Source organism: Hevea brasiliensis, chromosome 1 (genome assembly GCF_030052815.1).
Source record: "Hevea brasiliensis isolate MT/VB/25A 57/8 chromosome 1, ASM3005281v1, whole genome shotgun sequence".
Classification (NCBI taxonomy): domain Eukaryota; kingdom Viridiplantae; phylum Streptophyta; class Magnoliopsida; order Malpighiales; family Euphorbiaceae; genus Hevea; species Hevea brasiliensis.
In genome coordinates, this window is record NC_079493.1 from 117,759,945 (window position 1) to 117,784,456 (window position 24,512).

General features: G+C 28.9%; 2 protein-coding genes across 2 annotated transcripts; both read right to left on the reverse strand.

The window, feature by feature from the left end:
• Window positions 1–1,257: 1,257 nt before the first annotated feature.
• LOC131183758 (uncharacterized) lies at window positions 1,258–3,774 on the reverse strand. Its single transcript, XM_058154255.1, has 3 exons — window positions 2,953–3,774; window positions 2,585–2,815; window positions 1,258–1,686 (listed from the first exon to the last, which is right to left on the reverse strand). The coding sequence occupies exons 1-3, from the start codon at window positions 3,772–3,774 to the stop codon at window positions 1,258–1,260; spliced, it is 1,482 nt and encodes a 493-aa protein (XP_058010238.1).
• A 7,240-nt stretch (window positions 3,775–11,014) lies between these two features.
• Window positions 11,015–24,083, reverse strand: LOC131183760 (receptor-like protein 8). Its single transcript, XM_058154258.1, has 5 exons — window positions 23,703–24,083; window positions 23,468–23,620; window positions 23,127–23,282; window positions 17,411–19,418; window positions 11,015–11,105 (listed from the first exon to the last, which is right to left on the reverse strand). The coding sequence occupies exons 1-5, from the start codon at window positions 24,073–24,075 to the stop codon at window positions 11,015–11,017; spliced, it is 2,781 nt and encodes a 926-aa protein (XP_058010241.1). The 5' UTR covers window positions 24,076–24,083.
• Between the last annotated feature and the right edge of the window lie 429 nt (window positions 24,084–24,512).

The window sequence follows — 24,512 nt, forward strand, 5'->3', positions numbered from 1 at the left end:
GGTGGTTTCTTCACTTCTTCAATTCGGCAATGTTGAGAGAATTGGAGAAGATGAAGATTCTGATGGTGTAATGGAATTACAGCTACCCCATTTTGCTTTTAGTTTATTCATTAGTGGCCCACTCACACAATTTAATCATTTAATAAGTTAAATTCCCACTTATTCCACATTAAACCCTTAATTCTTACTATTTACTTTAGGTACCATCAAATTAATTTTTCATTTTATTTTCTAAGTGTAATATTATTTATTTTTAATGGACATTTAGGTCAAAAGACAATTCGGGATGTCAAATGACCATAATGCCCCTGTTCGGGTTGCATTCCCGATTTTTCGGTAACACCGGGTTTTGTCCGTTTTTCGATTTCTCACTTTTCTTTGTACTAATTATTTAATTTTTCTTTGATATTTCTAATGATATTTATACTTCAATAAATATTTATTGGAGTCCTAAAAATATTTTTCAGGGTTCCCGCAAATCCAGTATTAGTCAACGGTCCACGCCGTGACTTCCCGGTGCGGTCACTCATCGCTAGGATTCTCGGCTCGCTTAACTTGGTTACATTTCTTTACTATTATTTTTCCTTTGTTTTTCTTGTATTTTCTTTTCTTGTATTTCATTATTTTATGTCTCCTCACTCATATTGAAGTGTAGTTCTAGGCATCCTAGCTGTCCGGACAGCACTGGTCACCGGAACAGTAGAACGCACTACCGAACTTAGGAGTGTTACATTGCTTCAATCCATATAAGGCCTTAGTGAGTTTATAAACATGATTAGGAAATTCATAGTTTTCAAAACCTGGTGGTTGTTCAACATAAACTTCTTCATCAATATAACCATTCAAGAATGTACTCTTAACATCCATTTGATATAGCATAAAATTTTTATAACATGCAAATGCACACAACATTCTAATAGTTTCAATTCTAACAACCGGAGCAAAAGTCTCATCAAAATCAATACCTTCCTCTTGATTATATCCTTGAGCTACTAATCTAGCCTTATTTCTAATGACATGCCATTTATCATCCATCTTGTTCCTAAAAACCCACTTGGTACCAATGATAGAATGATTTCTAGGCCTAGGAACAAGTTTCCATACTTTATTTCTCTCAAATTGATTGAGTTCTTCTTGCATAGCAAGAATCCAACTCTCATCACTTTGAGCTTCATTATAAGACTTTGGTTTAAGTTGAGAAACAAAAGTAACATTACCAAAGTATTTTCGAAGTTGAGCTCTTGTCATCATCTTTTGTTAAGGGCTATTAATTATATCCTCCTTTGGATGATCTCTATGATATCTCCATTCTTGAGGTAGGTCATCATGATGTGGTTCATCAATTTGGAGTTCTTCAATATTAAGCAATACTTCTTGATTACCTTCTTGATCTTTCTCATTAGCATTTTCATTGACAATATCATTCCCAATTGCACTTTGGGGCTCAATAGGTTGACTTTGTTGCTTTTGAGTATTATCCCTTTTTCTTCCAAAAATTTTACCTAATTCATCATCATCACAAACAATCTTTCTTTCTAAGAAGTTGTTAGTTTCATCAAATACAACATGAATGGTTTCCTCAACTAACAAAATTCTCCTATTAAAGACTCTATAAGCTTTGCTATGCATTGAATATCCTAGAAAAATACCTTCATCTGATTTTACATCAAACTTTTTGAGGTTATCCTTTTTTGTTGTTCAAAATGTAACACTTACAACCAAATGCACAAAAGTAAGAAATGTTAGGCTTCCTCCCTTTCCATAATTCATAAGAGGTTTTCTTTAACACTGGCCTAATCATTGCTCTATTCAAGATATAGCAAGCAGTGTTTATAGCTTCTGCCCAAAAGTATTTTGGAAGACTGTGTTCACTAAGCATTGTTCTTGCAATTTCTTGCAAAGTTTTGTTTTCCCTCTCTACAACTCCATTTTATTGTGGGGTTCTAGGAGCTGAAAAGTTATGAAAAATGTCATTATTTGAACAAAATTCATCAAAAGATTAGTTTTCAAACTCTCTCCCATGATCACTTCTAATGGAGGAAATGGATAAGCCTTTTTCACTTTGTACTTTCTTACAAAAAGATATAAATACACTAAAAGTTTCATCCTTATGTGCAAGAAAATATGTCCATGTATACCTAGTGTAATCATCTACTATGACCAAAGTATACACTTTACCACCAAGACTTATAGGTGTAATAGGACCAAACAAATCAAGATGTAATAACTCAAGAGGTCTAGATGTTGAAACAACATTTTTTAATTTGAAAGAAACTTTGGTTTGTTTCCCAAGAGAACAAGGCTTGCAAACATGATCTTTTTTAAAGTTAATTTTTGGCAAACCTTTAACAAGGTCCTATCTTAAAAGTTTTGAAATCACATGTATGCTAGCATGACCAAGACTACCTTCTTCAAGAGATACAAGACATCTTTCATTTCCATTTTCAATAACATTCAAGTCAAGCAAATATACATTTTCAGTTCTAGGTGCAATGAATAATGTATGATCATTATGCAAACTTCTAATCTCACAATGTGTAGAATTAAAAATAATTTTGTAACCTTTATCACATAGTTGACTTACACTAAGAAGATTGGATTTCAAACCTTCAACTAATGCGACATCCTTTATGCTTGGATTTTTCCCAATAGAGCCACTTCCAATGATGTAAGCTTTGCCTTTGTCACCAAATCTCACATGTCCACCACTTTTCAAGGTAAGGTTTGAGAATTTTTCTTTGTCTCCAGTCATGTGTCTTGAGCAAGCATTATCAACATACCATTGTTCACTCTCTTGCTTGCTTCTAAGACATACCTGAAATTAATTGACTATTTCTTAGTTGCCCAAGCAAGTTTAGGTCCTTGGGGGTTAGAGACATTAGGAATTGTTCCTTTAGGCACCCATATCCTTTTTACTTTTGAGGAAACTTTCCTTATGGGACAATGACTAACCATATGACCATTTTGGTTACAATAGAAGCAAATAACATTTGATAATAAATGAGATGAAGCTTTCACAAAGAAATTTTTGTATTTTCCATAGTGCATGAATCCATCATAACCAAGACTAGATTTTTGATTTGATAATCTTTGAGAACCAAGTAACGTATCAAGAATTTGTGTGCCATTTGTGAATTTAGCTAAATCATTTGTCAAAGATTCCACCTTAGTTTCTAAAATCCTGTTTTTCTCAATGAGTTTTTCACAGGTAGTTTTTGAATCTTCTAACTCCTTATTCAACTCATCAAACAAGAGCATTTGATTTTTATAAAACTTATTTTCTTGTACAATAATGCTCATAGAATCATTTTCAGCTCTTAAGGAAGCAATTTCTTTGTTTAAAGCATAACATTTTTCCTTATAAACTTTGTATTCTTCATATAATTTAGCAAATGCATCTTCATAATCCTCAATACTAAGAGAGTCAGAATTATTTACCTCAGTGTTGATTTCTCTTTGTTGGGAGCTTTCTGGTTTATCCTCTTCTAGAGCCATGAGACAAATGTGTGCAACCTCCTTGTCACTAGAGTTATCACTTAAGGAATCATCATTGTCCATCCAGCCAGCAAGCAAAGCTTTCTTGCTCTTGTCCTTTGAATTCTTCTTTTTCAGTTTAGGACAATTTGGCTTGATGTGACCAGGTTTGTTGCATTCAAAGCATTTAATCTCACTTTGATCCTTGCTTGTTTCACCTTTGGGAGAATACTTCTTTGGAAATTTCTTATATTTCGAACCTCCCTTTTTGAATGCTTTCTTGAATCTTCTTGTAATCATGGCAAGATCATCTTCATCACTTGAACTATTGGAGCTGTCACTTGAGGCAGTCTTAAAAGCTATAGTTTCCTTAATTCATCCTCTTGGCTTGACTTTAAGGCAATTCCTCTCTTTTTCTTTTCATCATCTACATTGCTCTTGATCTTGTCATAAAGCATTTCATGAGCAATAAGAGAACCAATCAGCTCATCATAAGTGAATTTGGAGAAATCTTTGGTGTCAAAGATCACTGTAACTTTTGTTTCCCATGATTTAGGTAGTGACCTCAAGACTTTCTTGACTAACTCTTCTTCAGTGAATTCTTTTTCAAGAGCTTTGAGAACATTCACCAGATCAGTAAATCTTATGCTCATTTCTGAAATGGTTTCTCCAGGTTTCATCTCAAATAGTTCATATTCCCAAACAAGCCTATTTGCTTTTGATTCCTTCACTTGATTAGTCTCTTCATATGTGACTTCAAGTTTATCCCACACTTCTTTTGCAGATGTACAACCTGAAATATGATTATACTCAGTTGCATCAAGTGCACAATGAAGAATGTTTAAAGCTTTAGCATTTGAAGAAACTTTCTTCCAATCAAGTTCATTATATTCATCTTCTAGTTTTTCTCTATAACCATCAGCATGCAATTCTAATGGAATTTTAGGACCTTTAACAATTCTTTGCCATGCTTCAATATCAACAGATTGAATAAAGTTTCTCATCCTCACTTTCCAGAAAGAATAATTAGAACCATTAAACAAAGGTGGTCTAGTGATAGAGTGTCCTTCAGCTAAAGGTGCAGGGATACCAGCTGTGTTAGATGTGCCAGCCATTGTAGGATCTCTCTAAGATGTTTAAACCTCAAGCAAGAGAGACAAACTCTGATACCAATTTGTTATCCCAAAGAAAGTGACCAAGAGGGGGGGTGAATTGGACACTTTAGGCAATTTTTCAGTCCTTGCTCAAGACTTAATGAAAAATTGTGGCTTTGCACTTCTATGTATGTGTATAACTCTGTTCCTAGGATGTAATTTAAGTAATCAATCAAGTTATGCACAAATACCAGCTCATACACAAAATAATTACATAATATCAAGTGTATTTGCTCACATAAAACTCAGAGTTTGCAAGTTTAATTGTTCAACCTCAGTATTAACTCAATAAAATAAATTCTCAACACATTCAATATATAATCAGAGAATCAAAGTGCTGAAAATTAAAGAGTTAAGGGAAGAAGAGAATCAAACACAATGTTTATAGTGGTTCGGCTCTCTTAGCCTACATCCACTCTTCCCAAAGTCCCACTTTGAGAGTCACTCTACTATTTGATCTTTTCAATAGGCAAGATTCAAAGCCTTTACAATCTCAGCAAGCTTCCTAGGTGCTTGAGAACCTTTACAACATCTTTGTTTCCCACAAAAGACCACAAGCTTCACAAGGTGCTTGAAAACCTTCCACAAGTGTGTCCTCACACTTACACAACCTTAAATAGGTTTTGGAGTGGATGAAATCACTCTCAATAACTCTCAGATACAAAATTAAATGCTAAAAAATTGAGAGAGAAGATTTGCCACTCAAGCTCAAGAGTATTTGAATGAAAGCTTTAAAAATACCACAATAAATTCACAATAAATAATAGCACTTTCATTAGTTAGAATTGTAGTAAATGATGCCTTTTATAGATACTTTTCATTGTAAAAAACGTCTGCTGGAGAGTGTGTCTAACGGCTCTTCAATTTTTAAAAAACTAGCCGTTATTACTTAGAAAGTTGTGCAGCAGAGTTGAGTTAGGTCAGATCATAAAAATAATTAACTAAAATTTTTACCAGTTAACTAGTTTTGTAAGACAGAGAATTTAGACATCAAAACTAGTTAACTAATTTTCGCAACGGGTTAACTAATTTCGCTACTGTCTGATTTAAATTTTGAAATTTTGAGTTTTTGAATGAAGGTTGTAAAAATTATTTTGACCATTCAAAAACCTTAGAAATGATATAAAAACACTTTCAAAACTCTTAAATCTAAAAATAAAATTGATTTTAGGTCTTAAATGGCATAAATTCTCCAATATTGTACAATGGACCTAAGAACTTAGTTTCTATCATATTTCTTCATGGACTTTGATTTGTCTTGTGTTATACAAGATGATAATCTCTTTTTATATCAGTCATATCAATAGAATAGTCCTTCCATCAATGTCTTTGCATATTATGACCTATAAAATCACTTCAAATACTTATGCACAATAGGTTAATGCATATTTCATTAAGTTTTGTTATCATCAAAATTAAGCTCATTATAGCTAACAGGACGTACAATATATATATATATATATATATATATATATATATATATATATATATATATATATATATATATATATAAGAATAATTTTTTCTTAAATTATGGAGTGTTAACTGTTATTGTTATAATGAAAACTTAATCAATAATAAGCAAACTAGCAGTGGACTCGAAATTTTCGTTTTCTAGTTTTTGCAAGGAAATAAGTTTTCTTTTGAGTGTGATAATTTTTAATTTTGAAGGATTTTAACCCAATCACTACCTAATCACTCGATGCAGACCAATTAAAAAAGGTGGACCACAAAGTTGCCTAAAAGTTTATATATATATATATATATATATATTCTTATTATATTTTGTGTCATCAACAATAATATTTTAGCCTTACCTATAATGAAAACTTGACCAATGATGGGCGAACAAGCAATACATTTAGAATTTTTTTTAGTCTTTGCAAAAAAAATAAGTTTTCTTTTGAGTGGGATGGTTTTAAATTCTGGAGGACTTTTCATGGGAGTATTACAGTAAGCAGTCATGTACCTCACCCCTTAATAAGATCCGATTTTCATCATTATTTTCCAACAAAAAGGAGTGATATCACCTAATATATTTAATTTTTTCCCTTTAACTATAATTTTAATATATTTAAAAGCTGAACTTCAAAATTAAAACGTTAATAACGTAAATTTATACTTTAAGGTTCAATTGGCTTATATTTGTTAGGAAAGTTTGAGACATCAATTTTGAGTAATTTCCAGGAAATTGTATACATATCATTAGTCTAACCATCAGTCGTCCAACAAAATTAAGGATGCCCATTTACTTTTAACTGAACCCCCAACTCCAAATTCGAAAGCTTAGCCCATCTGCATCTCAACTTCATCCCACTAATAATTTCCATCAGAATAAACCTATAATTGTTGTATTAAGCATTATTTAATTGAAAGTGTGGCAATTTTAATAGTAAGAAAATAATATTACCCAATATAAACATAGAAATGTTATATTTTAGTATGATATTCGTACAAAAATAATAAGCATAACTTATAATATTTTAAGTTAATAAAAATGGCCTCCCAAATCCGTTCCTCTAGTCCTCCCAATTGACCCACCTAAACACCATAACCGATATCATTAAAAACAAAAATTCAGCCTCCAAAACCATGGCCAAGAAGATCAAATTCCCAATAGAAAGGGAATAACCCATTCATTTAATTTGAAAATTAAAAACAATACTTTTTTTAAAAAAAAAAATTCTAAAATTTATATAAAAAATTTTAATTTTAAAAATTTTGTAAAGAAAATAATAACTTTTTAAAAATATACTAAAATTTACAGATAAAATTTTAATTTAAAAAATTTTTAACCTTAGTTCTACCCCTCATTATAAAGGAGGTGAAAAGACACCTTCATATAGTTAATGTGCTTTGTCCACTTGCTAGTCGATGTTGATAATAATTAAACTTAATAAATATATAATGCTAAATTATTCAATATTTTTAACATGACAGATTTTAAAATTAAGAAGCCATTTGTTAAAAAAAAAAAATTGGCATGTGGCTTGTTATGCTAAACTTTATATTATTGATTGATTGATTTGAAAAATTTTTTTAAACGTTGTCAAAGATAACTCTACCATAATGTTTCTAAGCTCTAATAGTTAGTTAAGCATCAATAATAATGCTAAGGTATTTTCTATTGGATGAATAACTTATCCATTCTACATTTACCTTTATCTCATATTGAAATTTAGTTTCTAATATTATTTTTACTATTAAAAATATTTAAAGAAAATAAAACTGTCAAAATTAAATTTTTTTAAAAAAAGTTAATTAATCCCATTTGATGTTGAAATTTGAAGTCCTTTTCTAATAGAATTCTACCTTAACTTAATAAATAATATTAACATATTCTACAAGAAAAAAAAATTATATCACTTCTTAATAAACACATTAAATTAAAAAAAAAATTGGAGATAATTTTTTTCTTTTGAGCTTTCATAATTTTTTAATATATTTTAAAAGAATTATATATATATTTATTTATTTATTTTTATATTAACTATAATAATATAAAAATACACATAAAATAAAAAATTTAACAAAAAAAGGTTAAAAGAATAACAAAAAACAAATTAAATAGAAGTCATTTTTTAAAAGAATTATACCTTGACTTAATAAACAATATAAATATATTTTAAAACAGAAAATTATTAATATAAGAGAACAATATTATATGATTTTTTTAATAAACACGTCAAATTAAAAAAAAATAGACTTATTTGTAGATAATTTTTTTTCTTTTGATCTTTCATGATTTTTTAATATATTTTAAATTAAATAGAATTTTATCAATAGACATAAAGATATAATAATATTACATTAATATATTAAAATTATATATAAATCTAAAAAATTAAATGAATGAATTCGGTATATTGCATCAAATTAGTAAACATGTGTGAAATAATTTAATATTTTACATGTAAATATGCTGATTATTTTATAGATAAAAGAAGTCTTGACAAAGAATAAAAGCAAGCAGTCATTTAAGCGCAATAATGCTAATAAGAAAAACTATAAACAAACTAGCTATGGATTCGGAATTTCTTTTTAGCCTTTGCAAAGAAATAATTTTTTTTTTTTTTTGAGTGTGATGGTTTTAAATTTTAGAGGACTTTAGTTCAGTTACTTGGTATAGGCCAATAAAAAAAAAAAGATGGATTATGAAATTAACTAGAAGATATATATGTATATATAAAATACTCAAATTTTTAGAAACTATGGAGTGTTAGCTGTTGGCATCATGTATAATGAAAATTTAACCAATAATAAGTCAACAAGTAGTGGATTTAAAATTTTAGTGTTATATAAAATTTTTAGATACTATGAAGTGTTAACTGTTAACATAACGAATAATGAAAATTTAACCAATAATAAGTGAATTAATAGTGGAATTAGAATTTTTTTATAGTCTTTACAAGAAACAAGTTTTCTTTTGAGTATGATAGTTTTAAATTCTTGATGACTTTAACCCAATCACTCGGCAAATGACCAATGAAAGAAGGTAGATCACGAAGTTATTGGGAAGCTATATATATATATATATATATATATATATAACATTAAAATTTTTAAAAATTATGAAGTGTTAACCATTAGCGTCGCGCATAATAAAAAACTAGCAGTTGATTTGGAATTTTTTGTAGTTTTTGCAAGGAAATAAATTTTCTTTTGAGTATGATGATTTTAAATTCTTAAGGATTTTAACTCAATCACTCAATATAGACCAATAAAAGAAAGTAGATTATAAAGTTATCCGGAAGCTATATATATATATATAAAACACTAAAATTTTTAGAAACTATGAAATCTTAGCCACTAGCATCACGTATAATGAAAATTTAATTAATAATAAATGAATTAATAGTGAAATTTTTTTTTTTTTAGTCTTTGTATGGAAACAAGTTTTCTTTTGAGAGCGTTGGTTTTAAATTTTGCAGGACTTTAACCACGCCACTTGATGTGGACCAATAAAGGAGGTTGGATCACAAAATTGATTGAAAGTACGCCACTCGTTGTGGACCAATAAAAGAAAGTGGATCAGAAAGTTGTCTGAAAGCATGTGTGTGTGTGTGTGTGTGTGTGGAGTGGGTCATTAGCGTCACTGATGATGAAAACTAAACCAATTGTAAGCGAATCACCACGCCACTTGATGTGGACCAATAAAGGAGGTTGGATCACAAAATTGATTGAAAGTACGCCACTCGTTGTGGACCAATAAAAGAAAGTGGATCAGAAAGTTACCTGAAAGCATGTGTGTGTGTGTGTGTGTGTGTGGAGTGGGTCATTAGCGTCACTGATGATGAAAACTAAACCAATTGTAAGCGAATCACCACGCCACTTGATGTGGACCAATAAAGGAGGTTGGATCACAAAATTGATTGAAAGTACGCCACTCGTTTTGGACCAATAAAAGAAAGTGGATCAGAAAGTTGCCTGAAAGCATGTGTGTGTGTGTGTGTGGAGTGGGTCATCAGCGTCACTGATGATGAAAACTAAACCAATTGTAAGCGAATCACCAGTGGACTTATAATTTTTTTTTTTTTTTCCAGTCTTTGCAAGGAAATAAGTTTCTTTCAAATATGATGATATTTATGTCTGAAAGACTTTTCATGAGTATTAAAGCAAGCGGTCATTTGGTTATGTATTTAGTCAATATCTAGCCCTAATTTCCATGTACCTCATCTCCTTAATAGGATCCGATTTCTTTCATTATTTTTTAACGAAAAGGAGTGATCACCTAATATGTTTAATTTTCTCAAATTTAATTTTTCTCAAATTTAAAATTTAAATTTTATTATTCAAAATAAAAACATTTAATTATAATAAAAAATAACTTAAATTTAGACTTTTAGGTTGAATTGTCTTATATTTATTTGGAAACTTTGAGACATCAATTCTGGGTATTTTCAAGGAAATTTATCATTATTCCAGCCATCAGTTGCCCAATAAAATTAAGGATGCCCACTTACTTTTAACTGGGCCCCCAACCCCAAATTCCAAAGCTTAGCCCATCTGCATCTCAACTTGATCCCACTAATATTTTCCATCGGAAAAAACCTATAATAGTTGTATTAAGCATTATTTAATTGAAAATGTGTCAATTTTAACAGTAAAAAAAAATAATATTAACCAATGGAAACACAGAAATGTCATATTATAAGTATGATATCCGTACAAAAATCATAAGTTAGAGCCTAACTTATGAGTTAATAAAAATGATCTTTCAAATATTGGATATGGTGATAAAGTTTACGAAAAGAATTCAGAGTCGATTCTAAGAGAAAGTATTGTTAAAAGAAATAATCACGAACCTAAAAAGATTAATTTTCAATGAATAGTAAAATGGATATTAAAAAATACCCTAGTGTAAAAAAAAAAAAAAAATCTCAGCTCTAGTCCTCACAACCTACATAAACACCATATCCAATACCACCAAATACAAAAATCCAGCGACCAAAACCATAGCCAACAAGATCAAATTCCCTAAAAAAACGAAATCACCCGATCATTTACTTTGAAATTTCCCCTCTTAATTGGAAAGCCAAATCTTTATGGAATGTATTTTCAAAACTTAGAAATATCATTGACGACAAGCCCACGCAGAAGAGACATGGACGGGACACGGACGAAGCCTAAACTCTTCCTCAACTTTAGCTTATATCCAAAAATAGAACAATGAAGACCAACATCAATGTTATAGGTATTTAAGGAAGAATCAAGAATGGTGTGTGATTAATATGTAAAAATCCAGCGAATCAAACATCTGATATTGAAACCTTAAATCAACTATAATTTAACAAAATAATAATGGTGAAATAATTTGGCATGCACTCAACAAAATTTGCTAAGAATGATCATAGTTTTCAACATCTATTAATTTATCCCAATAGAATATGAAAAAAAAAATATAATATATAAAAAAAAAGTTAATAAAATGGATCCATTTAACTCAATTCTAAAAGGCACATTGTGAACAGGGGACAAAACCAAAAATTTATATTTAGGGAGCCAACATGGAGATTAAAATAAAAAATAAAAAATATTAAAAGATCAAAATTAAATAATATAAAAATATGAATAAAATTCATATAAAAGTGTAGAGGTTGCAAAGAATATAAAAATATTAAAGGGAAAAATAATAATCTTTTTATAAATACACTAAAATTTATAGATAAAATTTGAATTTTAAAAATTTTGAAAGTCAAACAGTAATTAAAAAAAAACTAAATTTATTTATACCTCCAACACTTGAGTAGTTCTGTCCCTAATTACGAAGGAGAAAGACAAAAAAAAATGGCATTTTTTTTATAAAAATTTGGTTGAAAACTTACCATTGGCTGAAGATCAACGTAGGGATTCTTGACGGACGAAATTAAAAACCTCACTAAGTTTCTGTAATTATTAAAAAATATATATAACAATGATTACAAATAGGTAAAATTAAAATTAACCATTGATATTACAAATGTAACAGTGAAATAATAAAGAAATGAAAGGATTTTTGTAGTGAGAAGAGATGGAGTAAGTTAGCAGAGGCTGAAGGGCTTATGCTACCATTTTGTCAGCTTCGTATCTGAGGGATTCGGTCCACTCAAGATGGGCTTCTCTCAACTTAGGCCCAAGAATCTGGAAAAAGCCCATTTATCAACTGTCCAAAAACGTCGAGCCATGATGTATACGACTTTTTTATTCATCTATTATATATAAAACTGGTTAAATATTTGTATTGTGGCCAAATTTAATAAAATTAATTTTTACTATTTAATTTAAATTTAATATTTAATAAATGGTGTAATTCAACAGTAATTTCATTAATTAATTTTAAATATACTTTATAAAAAAAAATTTTAATATTCTATTCATTCCATTATAATAGATAATTAAAAAAAAATCTCATTTTATTTATTATTTTAGAAAATAAAAAAATATTAATTATTTTTTAATTTTACCCTGTGTATTATTATTGTTAATATATTTATCTTTTCTTATTTTTTTACATTTCAATAATGCTATAAAATACTTTATTCAATTATTAGTTTTTTCTAATCAAAATGATATTATTTAATTATTTTTTTAATTATTAAAAAAATTTAAAAAGTTATTAAAATAGGATAGAGAGAATAATTTTTATTTAAATATTTATATACATTGTTATTCATATATTTATTAAGTTAATTTTAATATAAATATTTAATTTTAAGTAGTTGTCTTGTCAAGTAAAGGTCTTCTTTTGAAGACACCCATTTCCAATAATGCTTTCTACGAAAAATCATTTAAACTGACTTCTACAAAATTGAGGAGCAGGAATACTGTGCCCCGACGACTTGAAGAAAAGTTGATGCTAAGTGAAGAAAAAAGCCAGCTGTTCATATAGAACAGCTTGTGGCCTGCTTTTTCTTGGAGAGTTCCAAACTCATCACTCTTGGAAACTTTAAGCTTACGGTATGCAATTTTCGAGCCATTTGTTACAATTAAAATAAAAGTTAAAAATTTAATAGATTAATCATTAAAATTTGAGAGATCAATCATTAAAATTATATATTGATTTACAACTAATTTTGTAATAAATTTTTTATATGAATTAAAATTACTAAAGAAATTGCTGACTATAATTACAAAAGAAAACAAATATTTAATTGTTTTTATTATTATTAAGCCTTTTAAAAAATTTTAATACTTTGAGATTACTGCTTCATTTGTAAGAATAAAAATGCTAACATAGATATAATTCAATTACTAATTATAAATATTCAATTATTAGTCCAAAATTTAACATAAAAAAGTTATTATGCATATTTATTTTAGAATTAATATACATATTTTCGATTTTTTTTTTTTTTTGAGAATTACATATTTTTGATGTTAGAACTGCCATGAAAAAAACTAAACTAATAATTGTGATGTCGTGAAGTTAAACTTATTACTACAGAATTGTAATTACTTTTCATAATCATTTCATTAACTTGCTAATAAGTGAATTAAGTTGCGTAATGTGACACGTTAACGACTTTCAATGATTGAGTATCAATTTCATTGTTCTAACTTGTTATTCTAAATCAAACATTGCCATAATTTATTTATTTATTTATCTATGATTTAGTGAGTTTAATTAACTGAATTGTAAAATATTTTTAAAATTATATTACAAGTACTGATTATTTTTTTAAAACTATTTTCACTAATTACAAGTAACTATTACAAGTAATTCACATCAGTCGATTCAGTCCCCGTTAGTTCATTTAGTCTACGTTAGCTAAGATTTAATGAAGATCAGATAGAAAAATATCTTTTCTTAATAGTGTAAATTTCAAAATACTATTTTATTAAAAAGTGAATCACATACTTTAAAATGAAAATCAATAGAACTATAAGGGATCAATAATTGGAGTGAAATTAGCAAATTAGAAAATAAATAAATGAAAGAAGGGGAGGGGTAGAAGGATGGTGTGGGGATTAAGGGCCTGTTTGATTTAACTGTTGAATACAACTGATAGCTGTTAGTTGATAGCTATTACTGTTAGTTCATAGCTGATAACTGATAACTGATAATAGTTGTTTTATGTTAAGTGTTTGGTAAAATTATATTTAAATGTTACTATTGATACGTGAAACGATTAATAAGGATATACATCATATAATTTATTTTATTATTTAAATAAATATAAAATTATAAATTTATTATATTATATTATTTATTTTATTATTAAATTAAATATATAATTATTTAATTAATATATTATATTATTTAAATAAATATATAATTATTAATCTTTTATATTATATCATTTATTTTATTATTAAAATAAGAAAATAATTATTTTTTAAGATAATTAAATAATTTTAAAAATATAGATAAAATAATAAAATAATTATTATTGTTAATAGAAAAATTTATAATTAATTTTAAGTTTTTAGATATAAATAAATATTTTATATTTTATGTTATTAATAAAAAATATTTTAATAAAGTTAAAATACGTTAATTAAAATATTAAAATTATAAATAAAAAATAAAAATATTAATAATATTAATTTTTAAATTAAATAGAAAAAGATAATATTGTCAAACTAAAAAATAAAATCAAATCAGCTATTAGCTGATGAAAAACAGCTCTAAAAATAGAGTTGATACAAACTACAGCTGATGGGTATCATATCAGTTGTCCATCAACTATCAGCTCTATTTTTTTTAACTTGTCAAACACTATAATTTATCTATTTAGATATCTATCAGCTATCAACTTCACCCAATAAATAAATCAAACACCTCCTAAGTAATTTTGTCGGGAAGCAAGTAGGGAAGTTTTGTTTGGTTTAACTTGGTCCACGCCAACCTGGCTCTTTTGTTTTCATGACGTTTATGTTCCAACCTACTTTTACCCATTTTTGGTTTACGAGCAATAGTCGCACAGATAAATGCCAAGAATAAAAAATATCTATATATTTTTATAAATAAAAATATTATAAATGAATATATTAAATGTTATTTTGATCACTAAAATAAAAAGTAAACTATAATTATGATCAATTCATAATATAAAAAAAAATTTATGTAAAAAAGTTTTTAATTAATTAAAATCTCAAATTAATTAAAAATATATAATTTAAGCCTTTAAACTTTAGTAATTATATAAAATTTATTATAAATTGAAATAAATAATTAATTAACCATCCAAATAATAAATTTTAAATTAAAAATTTGAAATTATTTTTATGAGCCGAACAAAAGCTTTTAAAATTTATGAATTTACATCCACTAAACCATATTGTAGATCATCCCTTTTTTCTTCCTTAAATTTCAAATGACAAAAAAGAAAATGAAAATATTACAACTTTTTTGAAAGAAAATCGCATGAAAGTTTCTGTTCTCAAGTTAAAGATGTGTTGGAATCAATGCGCAAAGATGGAGGGGAGAAGGGTGAAAGTAGGAATGCAAGAGGGAGTTTTTGCTTAGAGTTTGACCTTGGTGCATTCTTTCTTTCCTATATTATTATTATTATTATTATTATTATTATTATTATTATTTAATTGAACTATATTATTTTTCTCTGGTATTTGTGAACATGAAAGTCTTGATTTGATACCATGTGAAGAATAGGAGTAGTAGTTGAGAAAAGACCTGCTAAAGAAGAATAGGAATAGTTTGAAGCTTAGTTTTAAATCTTTACTTTTAAGTCTAAAATTAAGTTATATTTTTCTCTCCTAAATTTCTATAAATATTATTTTCTTTTCCAGAACATATATTAAAATTATTATTGTACTAATCACAAGATACAGCTATCTTAAAATAATTTAAATATATTATCAAAAGAGGAACAAAATTTATCTGATTTTCAAATAGCAGTGACAACTTGTGGCTTTTAAACAACAGTCACTACTTGGGGTTTTTGTGAAGTCTTAGGATCATTCTTTAATTTATAGGAGGGTGTTTAGCTAAAGTATTTATTTTTAACTTTTAATTAAAAATGTATTTTTTTACTTATTTAAAAATAAATAGTTAATTATTTAGTAAAATTATTTAAAATTAACATTTAAATAATTTAAGTGTTTAGTTTAAAAAGTGATTAAAATGAACTTAATTTGTCAAATAATCAAAAAGGATATATGATTAAGTGTTATGGTTGTTAGAATGAGGATAATATTGATATTTTTAAAAATTATTAGGATAATATAATATTTTACTTAGTTAAAGGATGAATTTAAAATAAGTTATAAATAAAATGTACTTTACTTATGACTTTTGACTTATTTTAAGTATTTTTTTTTAACTTATAAATCAAATCAAATAGTGACTATTTACTTATAAGTAGATTTGATTGACCTGTGAATCAAACAAAACACTCTCTAGATTTAACCAACTTGACTTTCAAATTGTGTGATAAATCACATAATGCTAAAAATGAAAATGTTGTAAATCACGTGTGTAACTTGCCATGAAAAAATATAAATGAAAGACTTCATATACTCGAATTTGTTGTCCTTAATTCATAAGTGAACTTCAGTTATAACAAGCGTTACCTCTAAATGGTTTTTGAATCAACCACCATTAATGATACAAATGAGGAAATCACTTAAAATAAAATATTATACAAGTAATAATATAATATTATACAAAAAGTAATAATAACATATCGTAACTTAGCTATATATTAATCTTGATTATTGCTGGTATGCATTTTCTTTACTTATTTTCTATTTCTATTTTAGCCATTTGTGAAATTATTGTAAGAAATTTCACGCATTCTTTATATTTGCTTATTAATTGTCACTGCGCTAACAATCCAATAGAATAATTTAAGCTTTCTTTTCATAAAATAATGCGTTAATAAGACTCTTTTAATAATAATAATAATAATAATAATAATAATAATAATATTTTTAAAATTTTCATTAGAGAAAACTAGGTCCAGAGAGAAGTCCACAGCTCTAAGAAAAAACGCAACAGAGAGAAAGAGTTCAACTGTTCGACAAAATGCCACAAAGAAAGCTCTCTAAATTCGACCAGCTATTACAAATGGAAATAAGACCATGTCGTGCGTGATTACTTTAAAAAACATCAAAACCAAAAGAAAAGCAAAAAGAACAGCGACTAGCGGCGTAGTAGAGCTCCTAACTTAACTGTAGTATCATAAATAAAATAATAACATGAAAGCACAAGTTCTTCGCCGTGATAAAAAACCCTTCGTCGCCAGTATGGATTGATATATAGTAGAGTAAGCACTCCCAAGAAAAACACAATAAAAGATACTGAGAAACTTGCAAAGAAGACCACATGGTCAATCTCATACCATTTTCTGTCTGCTTCATGTGGCAACCCTATTGGCCACAAATGTAATCCATTATCACCATCACAGTTCTGTAATGGTGGTCCAAATAAAAATGGATTGCCTTCATAACTACTATTGTCGAAGGTACTGAATTGAGCTTTCATATCTGGAATCCTTCCCGATAAGTTGTTGTAAGCCACCGAGAAGACTGATAAAAAGAATAGATCAGTAAGCTCTGACGGTATTTCTCCACTCAAACTGTTGTGAGAAAGGTCCAAGCTTTCTATTTGAGTTAGCTTTGCAAAAGTCCTTGGAACTGGACCTGTCAATTGATTGTGAGACAAATTCAGGGCATGAATCCACGATAAATTTCCTAGTTCAGGCGGGATTTCACCTATCAGGTTATTGCATGATAAGTCCAGCCCCGACAAGTAATTGAGAATCTCACCCCTGTAGGTGCCTCGTCTATTTTTCGTGACAAACTCAATTTCAACTCGTAAAATGGAGCTACCATTCAACATGCCTTCTTCCGTGCCTGCATAGTGTTTATTTGGATAAACATATATCCAAGTCCAAAATGGCAGGTAAATTGACGTTTCAGCAATCGACTGATAATTAGGCCTCATCTTCCCAAAGGTGATATTGTAGAAGCAGCGGGGTATTGACCCAGAAAAAGCGTTGCTCGAAAGATCCATTAAGCTTATGTTTTGCAACTGACACAATTGCTTTGGAATAGAGCCACTCAAATTGTTTCCTCCCAATAGAAGAACCCTTAAATTGGAAAGTTCAGCAATCATGTTGGGAATTTTTCCAGACAACCTGTTATCTCTAACATTCAATGCCAATAGATTAGATGAATTGAGCAAGGCCTCTGGCAGTGATCCTGTGAAGTTGTTCTCTTGCAGATGTATTTGCTCTAAATTTCCTGTGTTCGAGCAAGAAGGTAGTGATCCCGAAAGAAAGTTATGAGATAGATCTAAATACGTAACAGAAAATGGCTCACAAGTAAGCTCTCCTTCAAAAGAGTTGTTCCGCATATCAAGTATCTGCAGCCATGTCAAGTTACCAATCCATCTGGGAATCTTCCCTGACATGTAATTGTTACTGATGTCAAATAAAGACAGTGAAAATGATTTGAATGATTTTATATTTGTCAGACTTCCTGTAAATTTGTTGTCACTCAACCGCAAGGCCTCCAACACACTCCATTGGTAATGAGTTGAGAAAAATTCCCCATGAAAGTTGTTGTTGGATAAGTCTAAAACATCCAAATTGGTGCAACGTGCAGTAAATCCTACTTCCCCAGAGAAATTGTTGAAAGAAAGGTCCAACTCCTTCAAGTTTGTAATATCACAAATGGAAGCAGGAAGACTACCTTCAAAAGCATTTTTGGATAAATTAAGAGATATTAAATGAGGAAATTGTTTTCCAACATTTTCTTGCAGCTGCCCTTCAATTTGATTGTCTGAGAGATCCACATGAATAGCTTTCTCCAAAGGATAGGCCTGTATGTGAAACTGACCTATCAAGGAGTTGTTCCTGAGACTCAGGAATTCAAGTCTAGTATTATTTGCAAGTAACCAAGCAGGAAATCTTTCTTTCAACTTATTGTGAGAGAGATCAATTACTTTCAGTTGCCACTGGTGAAGAAGAAACTGAGGAATTTTCTTGTTCAGATTGCAGTTAGACAGTACAAGGACCTTCAATTGAAAATTTGGAACCCAAACTGCATCTTCAGTTTCTATTTCAAACTTGTCATTGTCACTTACGAATTTTACTACGTCCAGCTTGGAATGATTGCCAAATGAGCTGAATGAGAATGAACCCATAAATTGGTTATGACTTAGATCAATGTATTCGAGGGACCTCAGACCAGCTATCACATATGACGAAACATTTCCATTGAACTTGTTTTGCGAGAGATCTAACACTCTAAGGGATGTCAAATTTTGGAGGCATGGAGGAAGGGAACCTTCAAATTTATTGTAACTGAGATCTACCTCCTGAAGTCTATTTAATGCACAAAGTCCTGCAAAAATTAAATCTGCCCATCAAATTTGCATATGACATATATTATCTAAATTATGATTATAAAATTATAATATGCTGAGATTTTTTTACTGGTTAAGAATTTTTGAAAGTGAATGAATTTTTTTTTTTTGTCAAAGAAAGTGAATGAATTTCATTTCACTAAAATCCACATAATATATTTACACTGTTGCTTAACAAGAATGCATATACCTATACGGGGATTAATAAAAGATGCATATAATAATCGTTATAGTGTATATATTTGTATTATAATTTCTTTTCTCCCTGACAATGCGTTTTTCAACTCAAACTTCACTACCTAGCAATCAGCTGAATTTCTTGATAAGGATACCATAGTGATAAGAATCCGTGGTTGCGGGCTGCGCGCAACTCAACACTAGTTATGTAACGACTGCAACTGCAGCAGAGATGCGCAGAGCAAAAACAGAGAGAGAGTATATAAATGCAGAGCAAATGAAAAAAGTCCGAGGGAGGAAATTTAGGAGAATGAGAGTGTGAAATAAATCGTAGTTAAAAAAAAAAAAAAAAAAAAAAGAAGCCTCTTTGGTTACTATCTCTTTCTTCTACCAGTGTTCTCAACTGTCCCCTGCCCCATCCGAACAGGGGGCGGCTCTCCTCTATGCTCAATGGTGGATTTTCTTCTTCAGTGCTCTCAGGTGGCGGTGTAAATATCTGGTTTTGCTTGTTTCGGGTTGCAGGTCGTGCTTTTCTTGGAGAGGAAGATCAAGGAAACCTTTAGCTGTGGTTCCTACTAGATGCAGGTGCCGATGTGGGTTTCGATGGTAGTAATTTATGTGGTCTACTCTAGGGGTTATGATGTTTGGGTATGGTATCACTGTGGACTTTTCTATTGCTTGTCCTAAGCAACTCATCCCTTAAAGTCTAAAGGACATTGAGACGTCAAGAGCCCTGCTATATTGCCCCTCGGAGATGCGAAGTTTGGTCCTTGAGTTGTCTGTGACAAAGCAACTGAGATGCTTGACTTGGCTAGGGTGTCTATTTTGTGGCCTCTTTGAGCTTCAGTAGGCTTGAAATCTGATGTAGAGAGGTCATCTTCCCCATTTTGGCCTTCTTTGGATACTGAAGTCGCAGGATGATTGATCGCAACTAGGGCTTCTCCTCAAATCGGGTTAGGGGAGAACGCAGCAGGTCTTCTCCTTGGATTGGGTTCTAGCAGCGAGTTTGATTGAGTAAGGCCTTGAGCCTATTTTATGTTACGCTTGAATACTGTAGACTTTGAAGCGGCCTACTTTGTATTTGGATTTGGGCTGCGGGTCCCTTTGGTTCTTTTATTTTGGTCAATATTATGCTGTGCTTTGGTTTAATGCTAATCTATCTAATATTTTTAATTTAAAAAAGGGAGAGTGAAACAAATCCCTAATAGCCAATTTTGGAGTAGCAATTTCGATGAATAAAATGGGTGAAGGGATTCAACTTTAGTATATATTCAAATGAAATTATCCGGATGATGTTATTATTATTACCATTATAACAAATCTAGATTTTAACAGTGTGCTTAATATGCTGTTAAAAATTTAAAATATATTATTAATAAAAATTATCAATAATTATCTAATGATGTATATAAAACTCGTAATTTAAAGTTTTTAACAATAATTTCACATTAATTTACAATATTATTATATACGATGTTATATATATTTATTATTTCATATGTTATTTTGATGTTTAAATATGTTATCTTTTGTGTTATTTATTACTTTCACATCATGTATAAAATGATATTTAAAAAGTGTTATTAAATCCTAGATTTGTTATAGTGTATTATTATTATTATTATTATTATTATTATTATTATTATTATTATTATTATTATATAAAATTTAATTAATTAATTAATGATAAAAGTAAAATAATAAGAATTTTTATGTCTCTCATTTTATAAAAATATTTTTGTATACATTTCAAATAATAATCTACTTCCTTTTCAAAAAGTAGTTAATTTATTAGTTTTTTAATGCGTTCATGTTTAATGTATGCCTTTATTAATAAATCTATCACTAATCAAATATAGTGAGAGTTGTTAACATAAGTTATATATCTAGCATTATTAGAATCCATATTAGAAAAAGAATAAGAAAAATTTATTATGTACAGTTTCGATTCTATCCTAATTTCAATTTGATTCTTTGTAAGAATTAAAACTTGAATCAAATTTCGGTTTTTTCATTTTCTGAAACTATAATGAGATTCGAATTTCAATTCGATTTTAAGTGCTTTTAGTTTTGATTCAATTGTAGTTTTGATTCCTATTATGATTTAATTCAATTCTTGATTCTTATACTCAAAATTGTAGTATTATTGTATTTCTTTTAAAGAATAAAAATAATTATATATTTCTAATGTCAAAATATTAATAAAAACAATAGTACTAATATTAAAATAATAATATTAATATCAAAATAAAATATTAAGTAACATAAATATATTGATTTATTCAAGAGAAAATATTAAAATTAAACTAACAATTCTCAAATAAAAATATAAGTTAATACCAAACATCTATAATAAGTCATAGAATATTTCTGTCTAAATTATAAAATAACAACAAATCAACAAATATAATATGGGTTGGAGTTAATGTAATCCAAGTTAAAAAGTACAAAATTATGCAGCTTTGAGTTTTAGGGAAAATTTTTTTATTATATTTTTATTTAACTCTTTAAAGTTAAAACTTTGTAGGATAACATAAAATTTTTAACGGTTTAAATTTTGATTGACAATAATAAATATTAAACATAAATTTAATTTTAATATAATAATTGTTGTTTATAAAAATTTTATAGATTACAATTAAAATTTTTTAAAAATATAAAAATAAGATAGTTAATGTAATTTTATTTGGATTACACCTAACATTTTAAGTGAGCCATAATTCAATCTCATGAAATAACAAATATATAAACTAAATCACTTCATAATATATATCTTAACAAGTAAATTCTACTATCTCATATATATTTTTCAATTATATAGTTTTTAACTAAAAGGTATATTTGATGATTAAAAGGTGATTTAATCATATAATTAATAATTAATAATTTGATGTATTTATGATTAAAAATAATAAAAACTAATATTAAGTTACATATCTCCACTTATAATTAAAGACAAATTAAGTTTTATATATATGTATTTTTTTGTGATAATTAATATTATAAAACATGAAATATGAAGTTGAATTTGATATATATATATAAGTAAATAATATCCTTAATCATTCGTAAATGCAAGTATATCACAATTAATGTTTCAAAGTAGAGACTAGAGAGTACTAATTTCATACCAGGAAGAATGCTCCCATCCAATTCATTTATACCCAGATCTAAAATTTGTAAGTTTGCAAAACTTTTCAAATCTACAAGCAGAGGCATGAAAAAATAAATAAATAAATAAATAAATAAATAAATAAGAAAATGTTAAGTAGTCAAAATTTAAATGAAATTTTAACCAAGTTGTTGTAAATTAAGGAAATTAAACCTTGGACTCACAAAGTTCCATTGAGTGAATTATCTTCCAAAATAAGCAGCTCCAACTTGCTTAAATTAGAAATTTCTGGACAAAATAAAGAATGAAGTCAATAAGAAATTAAAATTAATAACAAATCAATTTAGTAGGATTCTAAGTCAGTAGTCAGAGAAATTGGCAAGTCCCATAGACATACCATGGAGAGGAAGAGGCCCTTCCAAGGAATTGGAAGAGAGATCTAGATATTTGAGAGATGATAGTCTACCCAATAACCTGAAACTGACTTTCTGAACGTAATTTCCCCTTATATCTAGATACTCCAGCCCGCTCAGATTTGATAAATTTGGGAAACCTGTAAGGAAATGCGTGAAAGAAGGCCAAAAATGTTGGTGCCCTTCAACTTCAAACAAAACCTTGACATTAAGCTAGCCAACAGAGGATTCAATTAATGGAACAAAGAGAGCATACAATTACCATGATATGATCATAGATTTGGTATATATGCAGGCGTAAACGATTATGATAAATTAGAAATACCTTGTTTAGGATAGATACCAAACACGTTTTGTGATAGAATTAGTTTCTTAAGGGAAGTGAGTCCACCCAGTGATGGCATGATGCTTTCATCCAAGCTGTTATAGCTAAGATCCAAAATCTCTAGCTTTTCCAGTCTTGCCAAGCTTTCAGAACCTGTTGGAATCAACAATTTGTAATCAATGGAAGAAACTTTCCATTTTAGATCCATATATTATGACTGAAGCTAAAAGATTACCAGCATCAAATCCATTGTAAGATAAATTAAGGATTCTGAGCTCTTTCAGTGGCTGGAACATGGACATATTCAATAGCGACAACGAGAAAAAGGGAAGATCATGATAAGCGTTGTCCAAGGAGAGCTCGATCACGTGACTTGTGGTATGGTTGCACGTGACTCCCTCCCAGCTACAGCAATCACTCTGCGGATCATCTATCCAAGAGGGGAGGAGGAAGTTAGGAATACGACCATGACGTTGTGGTTTATAAAGAGATGACTTGAATTCTAAGAGAGCCATTCTCTCCACTTTATTGCAACCATTGTGTCCTTTGCCTCGAAGCAGGATAATGACTAAACATAGCATAAAGCACTTCACCAGGGCCAACTCCATTGGAGAAATCTTTTTACTCTTTATGACTGCAGCCAGGCCACATGCCTTTTATATTTGATTTTTGGCAAAAACCCTCATCAATATAATTGATTCTTTTAAGCCCCTGATAATTGGCTAATTATTAGGTATACGGGGAGCACTAAAAAATAGTGCTCCCTCTCTCACAGAAAGTGGGCTCTTTCTATAATATAGAGAGTAGATCCCACAGACTGTAAGAGAGGGTGTATGTGCACCGGGTGCACCTAATAATTCCTCCTGATAATTACTAGTCAAATAAATTTTATCAATTTAGTTGATCATTTAAAATCCTATGAATCAAAAATTTGCTTTTACAAATTCCCACTTGATGCTATGTGTGCTCGGTCAAACGTGCTCCAACATGCCCAACATCACTAGATCGTGCAACGCCTTAAGCTTCTCTTTTGAATTTAGCATGG

Coding starts and splice junctions, on each gene's coding strand:
- LOC131183760 (XM_058154258.1), bottom strand. CDS start 24,075: ATGGAGTTGGCCCTGGTGAAGTGCTTTATGCTATGTTTAGTCATTATC. Junction 23,621..23,702: donor TTACAATGGATTTGATGCTG/GTAATCTTTTAG, acceptor TGATTCCAACAG/GTTCTGAAAGCTTGGCAAGA. Junction 23,283..23,467: donor TGGTATCTATCCTAAACAAG/GTATTTCTAATT, acceptor ATTTCCTTACAG/GTTTCCCAAATTTATCAAAT.
- LOC131183758 (XM_058154255.1), bottom strand. CDS start 3,774: ATGATTACAAGAAGATTCAAGAAAGCATTCAAAAAGGGAGGTTCGAAA. Junction 2,816..2,952: donor GTAACCAAAATGGTCATATG/GTTAGTCATTGT, acceptor AATTAATTTCAG/GTATGTCTTAGAAGCAAGCA. Junction 1,687..2,584: donor TGAAATCCAATCTTCTTAGT/GTAAGTCAACTA, acceptor ACAACAAAAAAG/GATAACCTCAAAAAGTTTGA.